This window comes from Scatophagus argus, chromosome 10 (assembly GCF_020382885.2).
Source record: "Scatophagus argus isolate fScaArg1 chromosome 10, fScaArg1.pri, whole genome shotgun sequence".
NCBI lineage: Eukaryota > Metazoa > Chordata > Actinopteri > Scatophagidae > Scatophagus > Scatophagus argus.
In genome coordinates, this window is record NC_058502.1 from 16,030,329 (window position 1) to 16,045,343 (window position 15,015).

Genomic DNA, 15,015 nt, shown 5'->3' on the forward strand with positions numbered 1-15,015 from the left:
AGAAAAATGTGAAAAATAATCTTAACCTCCTGTATAACTCAGGCCGCCCAGGTCTGCCATCTAATGGCAGTTGTAATGGAGCTTAAGTAGAATCTAGCCAACATTTCGATGGAAAAAGCAGACCTGCTTGGCTGTGTGGCTTTAGATTGGCTCGTACTGTGACTGGCTGGACTGTGACTAGTAAGACTCCCACATGTGTCCACCATTCATCAAAACAGCGACAGCAGACTGCCGCCACAGCCAAATAGAAGCAGCCTCCTCCCTGTTCAGGGCTCAGAGGTCAGGTTGCACTGGCAAAAGCATGCTAATGATTTAGCAAACTTGACGCAGTACTACAATAAAACCTTTTTATATGTTGTTTAACTGGGACATCATTCTTTCACTCTGGTGGAATCTCTGACCTGTGATTGTCATCTTTCTGCCATCAGACTACCTAGTGCCACTCCTCAGCTCCATCTTCATCGTCATCTGGGTCCTTGTGCTGGTCTCTATTTTGCTGTGGTGCATGCGGCGCCGGCGGAAACAGAGCAACCACAACGGGACGTCAGCTGCCGGCTCTGAGGACAACACCACCAACAATGTGCGGGAGCAGCTTAACCAGATCAAGAACCCTATAGAGAAGCATGTGGCCATCAAAGACTATGAAAACAAGAACTCCATCATTGCCAAAATAAGGACAAATCATCCCGAGGGGGATGAGGATGACAAGGAGAGGCACCTACAGAAGGGCCGCTTTGCCAAACAGCCAGCATACACACTGGTGGAGAGAGACGAGAAGACACCCATCTCCAATCCCAACTCCACATCCAAAAATCCTAATTGGACTAATAAACAGGACAACAGAGACTTGGAGACAGCAAACAGCATAAACAGGATGGACTACATAGTATAGCAGACAGCTGTGTTGCTGTGCAACCAAGCCTTATGCCTTCACACCCCGGTGGTGGGTGAAACGGGGGAGCTTTGGCATGTGTAGTTAGTAAACTGTCATGTCACTCGTGACCCCTCAGTATTTTCAGATATTCCCCGTGTTAATTTAAGTTTTGACAAGCTGGCTTACACTGGCAGTGACAGTTGCTTTGTTTGGCTGGAAACACAAGGCACTGGTATACATTTCACTGTAGAATTAATTGCAAAAGTGTCCTCCTCTGCATTTCATCCCCCCCACCCCCTTTTTTAAAAAACAAAAAACAAAAAAAAACATTTACTGGACACATAGAAGGGGCTCCAGGGGTGTAATTGTTGTACAATGACTAAAAACTACCCGACGTGTTCAACACTAGAGCTAAATACTTTTAGTATGTGTTTGAATTCTTTCTAGTTCCGTTTGGAGAAAGTGCCTTTTCAGCTTTAGACTCAAGCAACTGTCAGATGAGAAAAAAAGATCAACTTTATTATTTATTTTTATTTTGGGTTGGGGAAGGGGAGGGAAGGGCTCAATGTCAGCAGTTGCTGCCAATATGAAGAATTTATGTGTCAATTTAGAACATGTAGATATGTACATTTTTTTATTAATCATTGTATATATTTGATTTATTAACTTAATAATCAAGAGCCTTAAGATATCATTCCTTTTTATTTATATGTTCTGTCTAGTTTGAAGGTTTTGACAGCTGTGGAAGCCTACCATTTCTTTCAATGACTTTTTTTTTTCCAACGCATTCTATAAAAGCCAAATTTCAAAGAGGACAAAGGATGGGCACTTTTTGCCTGAAAGAAAAACTTTTTTTTTTCTCCTCACACATTTGACATTTCATTATTTGTTGCCAGGACCTTGATAGAAGGCAAGTGAGGTTAAGACGATGAAAGATCACGGCTGCTGCGAGGGATGGACATGGTGGCAGACATATTGCTTGCCACTAATGGATTAATACTTAAGGGAACAAAAATCCTTCACCAGCTTCAGTTTAACCCATTGACACATTTCAAAGACTGTAAAAATTCACCAGCTTGCGAGGCAAATCACATCAATATGACACGCCAGAATTCCCATCTGCTTTAGTCAGCATAATATCATAAGCTAGACCATGAGTACTTGAACAGTAGGGGGGCAATGGGAACACTGTAGAATCAGATGAAATACACTGCCTTGCTTGGCAAGAATCTGCTTTGTTTCTGTGCACATTTTCTTTTTTTTCTTAATGAGGCTCTTAAAGACAAACATGTTTTATCTCATTTGTTAACCCTTTGAGATCATGGCAACATTTTGTCCTATTTTTGACTTTGTGTTATGAACTTGAGAATTTTGTGTTGATCTGGCAATATATTTTTGAAAGTCATATTTATTAAATATTTTGTATGAAAAGAGAATTAAAGTTGTCTTGGTTCTGGAGAGCGAGTGAAGAGTCTGTCTGTGATGCATCAAGCCAAACATGTCAGAGCATATGAAAGACTTCTCATGCAGCTGGCGTGGGAACCGCTGCTGGAGAGACATCATAGACTTGCGGAAGGTCTCAGTCCAAATGTGTTTACAGCTAATTACGTTGTAGCAAGACATCGTCGTATTAAGTCGATCCTGGAGACAAAAATGCCCTCACTAGTCATGATCCTCAGACAATGTTGCCCTTGTTGGTCTGGTTTAAGTAGCAGGCTTAACTAAAACCTTTCAGACTAGGCCTGGAGAAGCCTATATTGTAGAGCTGAAGTGATTTTAAGACTTATTCCTCTCCAGAATCTGTTTAAAAGGATTAAAGTCAAGACGAAAGATTATCAACACCTCTTGAGAAAAACCTTAAACATATTAGTACTTAAAAGAACTGGGTCAGTTTCACTCATCCACCATAATGTGTCTGTCTTGATAAGAACTGGCTTCAGCTTGTCATCTCAGGTTACAACCCTGACAGGGAATGGGAACAGAGAAGCGCTGGTTTGTTAAGATCACTGTTGTTGGACAGACTTTCACTGTCAGACTGCCATGTGCATCAGCCAGTCTGGACTGTGTGTGAACAAAACAATGTGCAGACATGTACGTTATTTCATGCAAAAAAAATTATCAGCCTATTTGCATCCTTCCACAAAGATTCAAAGCATTTTTTTTTCCTGGCAAAAACAAATTTATTTAAGTAATAAAATGTCTTTCCAGTAAATTAAAAATATAAATAAGGCAATATCATGTCATGCAATGGAATGTCTTGGGCTTTACAAAAGTGACTGTTGTCCCCTTGTTGCTCCATGTTCTCCCTGGCCCAGAGAGAACACGGAGTGATGACAGCAGCTACATTTTAACCTGTGATACTGTATACGTCCTACTATTTCCAAATAAAACCACTAATATTTCAAAACTGCTCATACACCCACACATATTTGGATCAAGTTCATTTTAAAAGCTACACAATACCCACAAATTTAAAGATACAGTAAAGGTGCTTAGCAACTAAGTATTGAAAATTGTATATGAATGAAATCTAACTACAAGAGTACATTTTTGAGAATGAGGTGATGAAATAAATCTGGAAAGAGCAATCAATCACACAAGAGCTTCAGTGGGGAAGCTGGACAGTTTTCAGACACGTAGGAGCCAGTATTTCAGACTGAAAGCCATGACGTACTGCATGGCTCCTGCCTGTCTGAAATCCCCAATCTTTAACACAAAACCAAATCTAAACTCCAATTAAAGGTTTTTGACTTTCATTTGCGAGCCTCTCTTGACCACCACTACTTATGGGTGGAGGCAAAGTCTGTTTCAAGTATTTGACAAAGCGTAACTCAAACGCTCATGTATCAATTGCCACAATATGTTCAGTATTTGACCTGTGTGTTTGTGTGTCTGTGAAGCTGTATGCACAACATATGTGAAAACAATAGATATTGTAGTAAATTGTGACACGTGTACAAATGCATGTCATCTGTGGTGACTGCATGGGGTAAACATGTAGTCTAACACAAAATCATCTCTATCTTTGTGGCGTCAAGCATCTTTACCGTAACTTGTCTCTCCCCCTCAGGACTTCTTCAGTCGTCGTAATCTCGAGGTTCTGGGCACATTTTCACTCCCCTCCTCTCTGAGTGTGGATCTGGAACTAATAGAGGAGCCTGAGGATGCAGGCTTGACAGATAGGCCTCTCAGACTTGCGGCCAGCCTGTTTTGGTTTGTCTGTGCCGTGTTATTGCTTGTGAGGGGGAGCCTCTGGGCCCGTTTCCCTAGAGTAAGCAGCTCTACTTCCAGTGTGGTTTTCTTGCATTCGGAGACTGGGAAAGCCTTGGACTCTGCCTTGGCTTCGGCTGGAGGAAGGTCATGCTTGGATGTTTGCGTGGACCACTCGGTGGAGTGAGTTTGAACTGTGGCTGGAGGTCTTCCAAGGCACGTCCTCTTGGCCCTCTGCGGGTGAGGGTCTTCCCCTACACTGCTCAGCTTGCACCTCTTGCGGGTCTCCTGACTGATTTCATGTTGGCTGAAAACTACTGAGGCCCCATTTGGGTTGATGCTGTCTGGAGGACTGCTCTCGCTCTGCTGCTTCAGGGTCGGGCCCAGCTGCAGAGCAGTCACAATCTGGCCCACAACTTCATCTAACGCAGGGGCGAAAGGCACCTTGAGAGCTTTCTGTCCAGAGCTGGACACAGTCTCCTTTGAACCCAGTTCTGACTCTTCAGCACTAAGTTCCTCTGTCTGGTTTTTGGGACAGGCCCAATGGTCAATCTGCTGCTCCCCTGTACCAGAGCCATAGCACTCTCGCTGGACACTAGCCTGTTTGGCTCTGAAAAAGTTAAAAGGATAAGAGAATATGAACAGATACTTGAATGTCCTCAATGGCTGGCGCGGTTGGAAGGTTCTACATTAGATCATACTTACATCTTTTGAAGCACAGTCTTCTTTGTTTTTGCAGGGCTGTTAAAAGGTTCTTGAGTTTCTCCCACTTTGGAAAAATATTCCGATCTGCTTTGTTCACTCAGCTCAGTCTAGAAAGGACAAACAGAATTGGTGTAAACAAAAAAATATTATTACTGGCATCTCCTGGAAATATTTGGCTCCACAGCAGACTGCTGTTATCATCTGGCATTGTCGGAAATCAAAAAACATTCACAACACTGCTGTAAAAATGATAATATAATGAATACAATTAAAAGGCAAAATAATACAATGCAGTAAACAGAGTTCAAATAAATTTATCATCTGATTCCTGGATTCCCAAGAGTCTTTTTGCCTCACTATTTGAACTATGATACAGTACAAGAGGAATGTTTTCTATAATGCCTTTAGAGACGCTTAGTAACGCGCCAGCTGGTCCAATGAATTAGTCTCCCATTTAATACTGTCCAAAGCAACCACCTCAAAGACTGCAGACAATAATCACCGCCTTGTTATAGTGTGAGATGTGTTTCATTGTCTCTGGTGTCTGAGGCTTGGAGTGATACTTGCAGCTTGAGGCAGAATTACTAAACCATGGTGACAAGTTAAAACAGTGATTAAAGATGGATCATTTAAAAGGATGATGGAGCGAGACAGGAAAAATATAACTGAGACTTGTGAATAGAAAAATGCAAAAAAGAAAAAAAAAAGAAGAAGAACACCTGTGCTTTTTACAGAAACTCTTCTGTAACTCCGGTTTCAAAGTTCAGTATACCCACATACTAAAAGAACTCTCTGAGGCAGAACAAGGAAGAGGCCAAAGATTAGATCTCACCAACATGTGCCCTCAACAGGCCACTAATGAAGGTAAATCATAGTTTTTTCCCTGGCTGACCTCAAACAGATTCTAGATTTATGAGAGAACAGGAGACGCTGCTACTAAATTGAGCAGAACTTAAAGCTTGAGAGCTTGTCAATTTATAGCAAATTAATTCATTGCAGGGGTTGGTGGGAGAACATCAGAGTAGCTCTGCTTTAGAAATTGAGCTGAAGTTTACTTGTTTGACCACAATGTTCAGCACACAGGTGAAGAGCTGTCCGTCATTGCTGTCCTCACTAGTCGACACCAGAAATAATAGCCCGTTAATAAACTAATTATTATTATTATTTTATAAACATACTTTTAGTCACTTCTCAAGCTAAATGTATGTAGCACACCACATGGGTCCGCTGGCACTTTTGTGCTTTGGGTCACTTACATTACTGCAATGTTTAACCTTATAGAATAAATTATGCTAATTTTTGAGTATTTTCTTACTTTTAGACTAGTTGACTAGTCTAAGCTTAAACCTCCTGTATAAACATCCACTTAGAGAAAGCCCACACAGGCACAGGGAAAACATGCAAACTCCACACAGACAGGCCCTGCACCAAATTTCATGGCAATCAATCCAGTTGTTGTTAAGATATTTCAGTCTGACCCAAAGTGGTGAACTGACTGACACTACTATCACAGAGCCATGCCGCAAGCATGGCTAAAAACACTCTATAGACTATTGGAGTGAGAAAATACAACCAGACAGAAGTTAAATCTTGGAAAATTCAATATTGCGGCCTCTATGTCTAAATATCAGCCATTTTTCAGATCATTACTATTCCATAAACTGGTTGGTATAATGATCAATGCGCACTCTAAGATGGGGAAAGTCAATGCGGTAAGCTCTGGCATCCACTAGTTGCTGTGAACACAGAGAAAAAAAAATCATCTTCTACCATATGTCATGATAACAGTGACAACATATGACTCGAAACATAAAGCGGGGAGACGTAATTGTCCCAAGCTGTAAGGGCAAGCTGGGGCATTGTGGCTTTGCACTGAGTGTTGAGACCCAGCAATTTGACTCTGTTCTGTGTGGTGGACAGAGGAAGGGGAGTAAATAAGGAGGCTGGGCAACAAGGATGTATTTGGAGAGAACAAGATACAAAGGACAAGACACTAAATAATGAATAAGAGACAGAGAGAGTGTTTTGAGGGGAGTACAACAAAAGAGGAGACAGTCCCCAGAGTAACATTGCCTGACCTCAGTAGTCTCTTCAACATGCCCACAAACACAAGAATCCTCACACAGGAAGTTCTCCACAGGCTGCCCTTTGTGTAGAGATGGAGTCATGTTAGAGTGTGGGCAGAGGTTCAGGCTTCATGTCCTTTCATATCCAGAGCTACAGAGCTAGCCCTGGATTTGGTACAGTGACACACATACAAACTTGGATTTGCCTACACACTCACACACCCACCCCAACAACAACAATTCTGAGAAAGATGTGGGTGCCATCATTTGCATTGTAATGCCTTGATATGTATTCTCAACTGTTTAATATGAATAAATGCTGTTTGAAAATGAACTTGAAAGTAAAATCAACAAGAAGCCAATGGGAGGTTCTCTGGGAAAGTTTAGTGCCTTTCTGTTCCTGTCGGCATGACTTCAAAAGAGCGAGAGCGGGAGGGAGGGAAGGAATACAGTTATGGAAAGGAAGCAGAATGAAGAGAGGAAGAGGCTGGATATTCATAGCAAGCAAAAGCAGAAAGAGAGAAAGTAAGACAGAGAGAGAGAGATGTTGCATGAATTATTATCACCAGGGATCCAAGGGTTGGACATTCTGTATATAGCAACTACAGAAGAAAGTACTAAAGATGTGCAGAGAGAGGGGGAGAGAAAGGGGGGGGTGAATAAACTTAAAAATGATCACAAGCTACGTGGATAATACAGTAGGTATTGTGTGGGAACTGAGGGAGCCTAATCTTGTACGGAATGATGCCAACTCCAATAGCTGGAGAGCGTCCCATGAAACAGGAGGGAGGGACGGCGGTAAATAAGAACCTCTACCCGCCGCCACCAACACCACCTCTCCCTGAGCAACAAGGATTTAACCCCCCTGCCGCCGCCAGACAGTCTGTTCGCCCCCACACAAAGCTGCAAAATACTTCTTGTGATGCAACATGTAAAGTACACCAAGATTACCCTTCCCAGTCCCAGAGCCTCCAAAACAACATGGCTCCACCATGGGAGCTGCAACAAAACAGCACATCTGGAAGTCAGATTATAGAGATAAGCCTGGCAAAAGGGCAAGGAGAGCAGAGAGAATGAATCACTTGGTTTAAAAGGACAGAAATACAGATGCTCATAGCTTGCCCTAACTCTGAATGACTCCTGGAAACAACTTCAAAAAGATAACAAACTACTGGCTCCATAAAATACAGGGAATGGACAGTTTCTCAGCCATCCAAGATAAGGTAGAAACACAGATATGAAGATTATGCAGGTTATCTTTCAATGCAGCTGCACTTGAAAGCCATGCACTGATATGAACAAATATTCTGTGAGTAGTCTAAAATACTCCACTGCTGCAGGGGATGACAAAATCTCTCTCGGTATCCATAGCATGGTATTATGCAATGTTGACAGATAGTAGAGGTTCACTCAGTATAGTCTACAAAAAAGTCTACTGTCATTCATCTGTACAATACAATTTTGCTGGGAAAAAAAACATTCAGTTTTTTAGGAACCAAGAATAACAGGCTTTTTTGTAGTTTGATGACCACGCATTTTTTTTAGTTTATCCATGGGTTTTGTAAGGATTAAGAGGTCACAGACCATTCGCAATCATCATGGAGACATTGCAAACTTTAGTTGAAACTGAAACATGAAAATTACCAGGAAAAAAAAAACCTCAAGATGACAAGTAAGAAAACATGGCAACATGGAAAGCTCGGATCAACATCAACCCATAGTTGCTTGTGATCTTCCACAGTGGAAGCCATATTGTTTGTTCTAGGGATACTCTGTCTTTATACCTTTCCTAACACACATCAAACTAGTAAGATGCCATCTTATAAAGCTTTTCACTCAGCTGTAACAGCATAATGATTTATACCACTTGAAATGCTTGAATTCCTAAAACTATTCAAGTTATAAAAATGGAATTATTCTTTCCACTGCAAAGCCTTTGAACAGCTTTGTGATGGTACAACTAAGTATACAAAATCCTTAAACTGGCACCAAAAAACAACAACACCATTTAACTGTCAGGGCAGAAACACCTCCCGCAGAGATGTTCGTGAAACAAGTCCACAAATTCCACCCCCCCACTTTCAACCTACTCTGCTCCCACAGAGGAAACATGCCCTGTTTGTCTAAGCTCACCACATCTTCCCTGCAACAAAGTCAACAAACATGCATGGGCACATACTTGTCTAAAATAGAGGACAGTTCTTATCCCAGAACAATGGAAAAAGTTTTTGGATCCACCCATGTGTAAAGATTAAGAAAAGCTGTTAACTGTTTGGACTCACTTCATGCAAATCAATGACAGCAACTTTAGACATGATGGGAATATGGATTATGTAGGTTTAAAGACCATAGCCATGCATTTGGCCTTGGTGGAGAGGAGATCAGCAGACACTGGATGCTTGGGAAAGTGCTGCTGCTAGCTGTTGCGAGCTGTGAAGAACAGAGGCACGCTGAGGTCATGAGTAAACACACCGACTCATCCAGAGCACAGAAGAGGGGGGGGGACTGGAAACACATCTGCTCTGCCTTTGATCCAAACTTCTGCAGCCCAGCACGCCACTCACCTCAGCTGCCCACTCTGTGCCTGACTAGAAAACAATGGCCACAATCCTAAACACTCACTCTTCCTTCCCATGCTGCCCTCCTTGCTGCTGGTGCTGACGTTACACAATAAAAGCAAATTTTATTAAGGATTTGAATCTTCAGATCATCAAGAAAAAATATATTATTGCCTTTTATTTGCTTCCCACAGTCTCATGTTAACACTTCAGTGGCCCTACCCATGCAGAGCAACAGCTGGTTCTAGGTACTAGGAGTACTGGCTATCAGGTATATGAACTAGACATTCATCTCTTAATACTCTTTACAGATCGACAGTTAACATCACCCCCATTTGTGTGATGGATGTCAGGATTTTACTCAACTCCAGACACGACAGACATGATTTTAAAGGAATCAGGCACAAACCAAAGCACTGATTTGCTAGCTGAACAGCATTTTAAACTATATCTGCCATCAGTTTCCATGAAAATGGGGGGTCAAAATTTGAGAAACTTTTTTAAAGACTGTCCGTCATGCTGACTTCAGGCAGTGACTGGCCTGGTTGTGGAGGTGAGAAAACCAAAAGGGTTTGATCTTCACTGTTTTGATTGTTTACTCAACTACTTCTTCCACTTTTGTGCAAACCCCAGTGTAACACTATGAATGCCTTCCAGAAAAACTGCCTGATCGAACAACTGGCACAGCAAGCTTTTCACCCCAGCAGTTTGTGGTTGAACAGGATATCGTACAAAACGGGTTTGTTACAAACATACCCCTAAGTTAAAAAATGTATTTAAATTAGCTTCAACTTGCTTGAAGGTTTAGCTAACCATTACATCTACATCAACTGATTTTTGCGAACATGTTACTGAATTAGTAAATCCAATATTCACTGCCCCTGTGGGAAATATCTGGTTTATTTGCACTTTGATGTGTCAATATTTTCACCAGCTAGTCAATAAATCTGTCTGCCTGGCGCTAGACAGGTAGTGTGCAGTGGGTTTATCGGAGCTTGTTGCTGAAAACAGATGCCTGGTGCTGTTGCAAATAGTGCTGATGACAGCTGTGAGACTAAACCAAAACAGTAACATTGTGAGTGTAACAACAAACCAACGTGCTGAAAGATACCACGTAAGCGAACACTTCTAATTCTTCTAATTCAACACTAATTCTAGGTGGGTTGGTCACTCTGAGCAAGCTGTTCTGAATTGATTATCAGAGCAAATTTTATTTACTTGTGTTAGCAAGGAGTTTTGTTGTCTTTTAATGGTCCTTAATGTTGCCTAAAACATCTACAAGCTGCAGCCTGAGTACCAAAACTCCAATAATAATTGATATTCTAGTTCCGTCTACACTACTGGAAGTGACTAAATCTCACCATCTTCCTCTTCTGACTGAACCACAGCTGGAAATATGACTAATAAGGGAGCACAGTGTACAGGAGACGTACGGCATACAGCTCAAGTGTGGGAGAGAGATGTTAGTGTTCGCAGGACAAAAGGCCAACCATGATGTCAGCTTAGTTCCCTCACAACATAACCTCCTGACCTTGTGAGAACTGCTAATTTGATGAGCCTACATTTCCACTGCGGTTAAAATTTTTTGTTCAACAAGTCACACAAACTGAATCCTAACAACAAAACCAAAGCCTCCCTAAATATGGGGATATGTGGCCTTTTCTGGGGACGAGCAGGATCAGTTTGTCAAGAGTTGTAGGATTAAAAAAAAAAGACCTTTCTTACATATATGACCAACTTTGACATTTAACTCCAAAGACTCTTTTATTTTTAGACAGCAACATTATAATGCTTTATAAGAGTTTTGACTAAAGGCATATACTTTTTTTCCATTTAGATTTTTAACTTTAACTGGCAAGATTTTCTTGCAAACACTCCCTTTCTGACAAATTAGAACAGAGCAATGGACATAAACAAATAATTGTTTTTGTCATGTGAAAAACTTTAGCCTTGCTGTCTGGTATCTTTCCCTTACAAACCACGTTCGAGGTTGGGCTTGTGAGAGCTCCACCACAAGACTCCCACCCTCCAATTCCCTCTGCTTGTACTGTATGAGCCCAGAGAACCACATCCTGAGGAGTGGAACACAATCGACAGCAATGCCTCCTTGAACTGGAAAATTGGTTACACAATCTGAACTTTTCACTGACGACTGTGTTGCTCCACTAAAAATATTACAATCACTGCTTTCATTGGAAGCCAAACTGTGGAGAGTACAGAGACGTTTCAAAGGGAAACAATAGCAAAAACACCATAGAAAAACAGAAGGCCCCTGATCATGGGATGTGATCGGAGAGATGTCTGTCCTTGATGTGAGTGCCAAGGTGAGAGGCTCCTTTGCCATTTCCCAGAATGCTCTGGAGAGCACCGGTTAAAGAACAGTTGTCTTTAATACAAATGTTCAAGTAGGTCTTATGACATGGGCAAGAGTACAACATCATATACACCGCATGGACTCTTACCGGGATACACCAACTGAGGCTTTATCTGAGTCCAGTCAATCACGGCACATGACTTTTAGTTGCAGTCAATCACATCAACTGGATTCTTCTTTAAAAACCCAAACAATGTGCATGTAACAGAATGAACACTGTCGCTGTAGTTCTGTTAAACAATGAATTATATACTGTGTAACGGAGAATATGATATATTAAGTGTATTATTCATGTTAGACAATATTAACATTGCTGAATATTATGTTCCTACAATGCCAACTTTGCCACAATGAGCTTGTGTGAAAACAGAAACAATCCTGCTTTTTGTTGTTCCCTGCCACATTAGTTCAAAACAGATCTTTAGTGTGTGAAAATTCCAGAAAAGTCTTTGAATTTCTAAATGCTAAAATGTACAAAATTAGCTCTGGCTACATTTTTTACCTATTAATGTTGAGGTTTAGAACATTCTCATGTTTGGCAAAAAAAGCTGACAGCTGGGGTGAATTGTCAGAGTTGTGGGAGCAGGAACTCACAAAGAAGCAGTGACTACAGCTTTGGTCCCCACCTCACTTCGCCCCTCAGGTCTCTGAAAAGCGCTGGCAGGTTCAGAGCTCCTCAGCCCACCCCCATCCCTCACATAAAGAGGATCAGCATATATAAAGTGAGAGCACAATTTGGCAATACATCCCTATAATAACACACAGACCAATACAAGACTTTTTGCCAGGCGACTGGAAGAGGAAATAGAGGAGTATAAACAGCACTCACTGCGGCCAGGCTCGGGTTTCCATGGTGTGCTGAGGCATCCTCTGGACAGTTCACACACACAACATAGCGTTCAGGAAACACACGCAAATCTGAAGGCAGGCAGGGAAACAACACAGACCATGCTAGTTAATAACACAGGCTCACCTCTCATTATGAGTCAAAGTCAGACAGAGGGAATTGTGGTGGAGGTTTGAATTTATATCTACAAACACCAAGTATTTAATATCCCTCAGACCTAGAAGAAATGGGCAGTTTACAGATAATTGCTGAGCTTTATGAGCCGCGTTAGCAGCATGAAATATTAGAAAATTTTATGGTAACAATGGCTCCTGGGAGTAATATGACTTTCACAGACTTCAAAGGCAAAGACCATTTACAAAAACAATACTATTAAAAACGGTTTATATCACGATAACTCCAACTGATGTCAACATATCACTTAAACTGGAAAGGCAACCGGACCAATAGCTGCCCTATGGATTGGTACATAGCCTCTTATATGTAAAAACAACTCTATACTAAAATATTGATGAAGAAGTAACTGATCACTGTGATCAGTAATAATGAAATGTGCTGAGCACATTTATCCACCGTATGAAATAAACCCTGTAATTTTAATGACTTCAAGGCAGTTCCTGTCATGCCAACCACAAGACAAACTTTTGATCATTGATAACAGAACATAGAACATACCTAGAACATAAAAACTGTCAGTATGTTATTTTGTCCTTTCAACAGTTTTGTGCTGTGGGATGAAATGAAAGTATTACCTCAGAAAATACCACTTTAATCATGCTAACAAAGTTATAAAAAGACTCACTTTTAGCCTCACAATCTTTACAAGTCAAGCACAAACTGGCCACTTTGCAATGTGTAACTAGCCAATCAGAGTAAAGACTTTTAACTATCTGTTTAATAGCTAATTGCACTTTTATATGACCTAATTACTATGTACAGCTAACTCAGTGGACCAAATTACACAACCTTTGACCCCAGCAGACTGGGTCTAATTTGATGTGTAACGGGCCTGCTGAGAGAAGCCGTCATCTCAGTCTGCAGCAGGTCAGAGCAGCCTTAACATCCAGGCCCCTAGGGAGCAGATATTAACTTTACTGACAGGAAGAGAGCCGTGTCAGTCCCATGAAAAGGTGGCCAAGGGTCACAGGCACTAGATGGGCCATGGAGATAGATTCTCACTGCCCTCCATAGACAGCCCTCCAATCTTTCTCTATCCCACTCACAGTAGCCTCTCGAGAGAACCACTTAATGGCGTTCTGTTCTCAACAACACCCCGAACAGGTAGGGACAGGACATAAAAACAAGTGAGGGGGAGAAAAATCAACATTCATACCACAGATGACTTGCTCCTACTGTGGGAAATTTGGCTGAGTATGAGTCACTGGGATATATCTTTCCAGTTCATTTAATTAGAAATTGATTTATTGAAAACACGTAGGTTACATACCTCCATAGTGCTGCTTGGAAATACATCTGAGGTTAAAGTGCCGCTTCAGAAAATGGCCAACTAGGTTGACATTTTTCCCTATAAAAAAAAAAAAAGCAGAAAAACAGTTAAGAGGAAAAAAGTGTAGAAAGTCACTCAAACAAAAATTGTCTTTTAATTACATATTTTTTGGGGCCTTTATGGCTTTATTGGATAGGACAATCAGCAGTCAGAGAGATAGAGAGACAGATAGACAGAGAGAGAGAGAGAGAGAGAGAGAGAGAGAGAGAGGGGGAGAGAGTATGTGTGTGTGTGTGTGTGTATGTGGTGGTGGTTTTCAAACTTGAAAAACAATGCCCATTCCTATAAATTATTATACTATTGGCTCTGCAGATAGATACATCCCATCAATTTTCTACTAACCATAATCCTGTGCTCAGACTAATGGCCAGAATACCACCAAACTCTAACCCCGAACTCATTCATTCATGGTGTGAGAGACTGTTCCTTCAGTTTCATTTGAACTGACATCCAAGTTAGACTGGGAGGTCCAGAGAAACCGTGGCCCCCGCCTCTGCTCTATTTGTCATGGAATGTTTGTCATGGTATGCAAGATGCGCTGGACAGAAAAAGTGGCCGGTTGCCTAATCTGGTAGGAATTTATTGACTAAAAGCAAGGGTCTGGCTAACACGCTATCCGCCTGTTCTTTGTAAACAGGACAACAGTGCTGGAAAGCTGACAGAGCGTGCTCATCCTTTAGTACCTAATTTGTACCCTTTTCCTTTTCTTGATGTAGTGATGATAAAATTACACCCTGCTTGACTTTACCACCACCTCTCTATTATTTCTTATTTGGCCTTCTCAGATTGCTGTTGCCGTGTGAAATCCTCATTAACTGCTAACTGTGGGGATTTTTTGCATTTTAACTCCAATTTAGGGATTACATGTGTTCTA

General features: G+C 41.4%; 2 protein-coding genes across 3 annotated transcripts in view; one reads left to right on the forward strand and one right to left on the reverse strand.

Annotated features, from left to right (window-relative positions):
- The window catches only part of jag1b (jagged canonical Notch ligand 1b), a 27,110-nt gene extending 24,778 nt beyond the window's left edge, over positions 1-2,332 (forward strand). The window contains exon 26 of the mRNA XM_046400993.1: positions 429-2,332. Coding sequence (XP_046256949.1) covers positions 429-892 — 464 coding nt within the window. The 3' untranslated portion in view covers positions 893-2,332. The remainder of the gene's footprint in view (positions 1-428) is intronic.
- LOC124065551 (SLX4 interacting protein) overlaps positions 1,597-15,015 on the reverse strand; it is a 31,802-nt gene continuing 18,383 nt past the window's right edge. For both annotated transcript variants that reach the window (XM_046400994.1, XM_046400995.1), the window contains exons 5-8: positions 14,082-14,159; positions 12,617-12,705; positions 4,790-4,896; positions 1,597-4,694 (exon numbers count right to left, since the gene is read on the reverse strand). In XM_046400994.1, the coding sequence (XP_046256950.1) occupies positions 3,941-4,694; positions 4,790-4,896; positions 12,617-12,705; positions 14,082-14,159 (1,028 nt within the window). In that variant the 3' untranslated portion in view covers positions 1,597-3,940. The remainder of the gene's footprint in view (positions 4,695-4,789; positions 4,897-12,616; positions 12,706-14,081; positions 14,160-15,015) is intronic.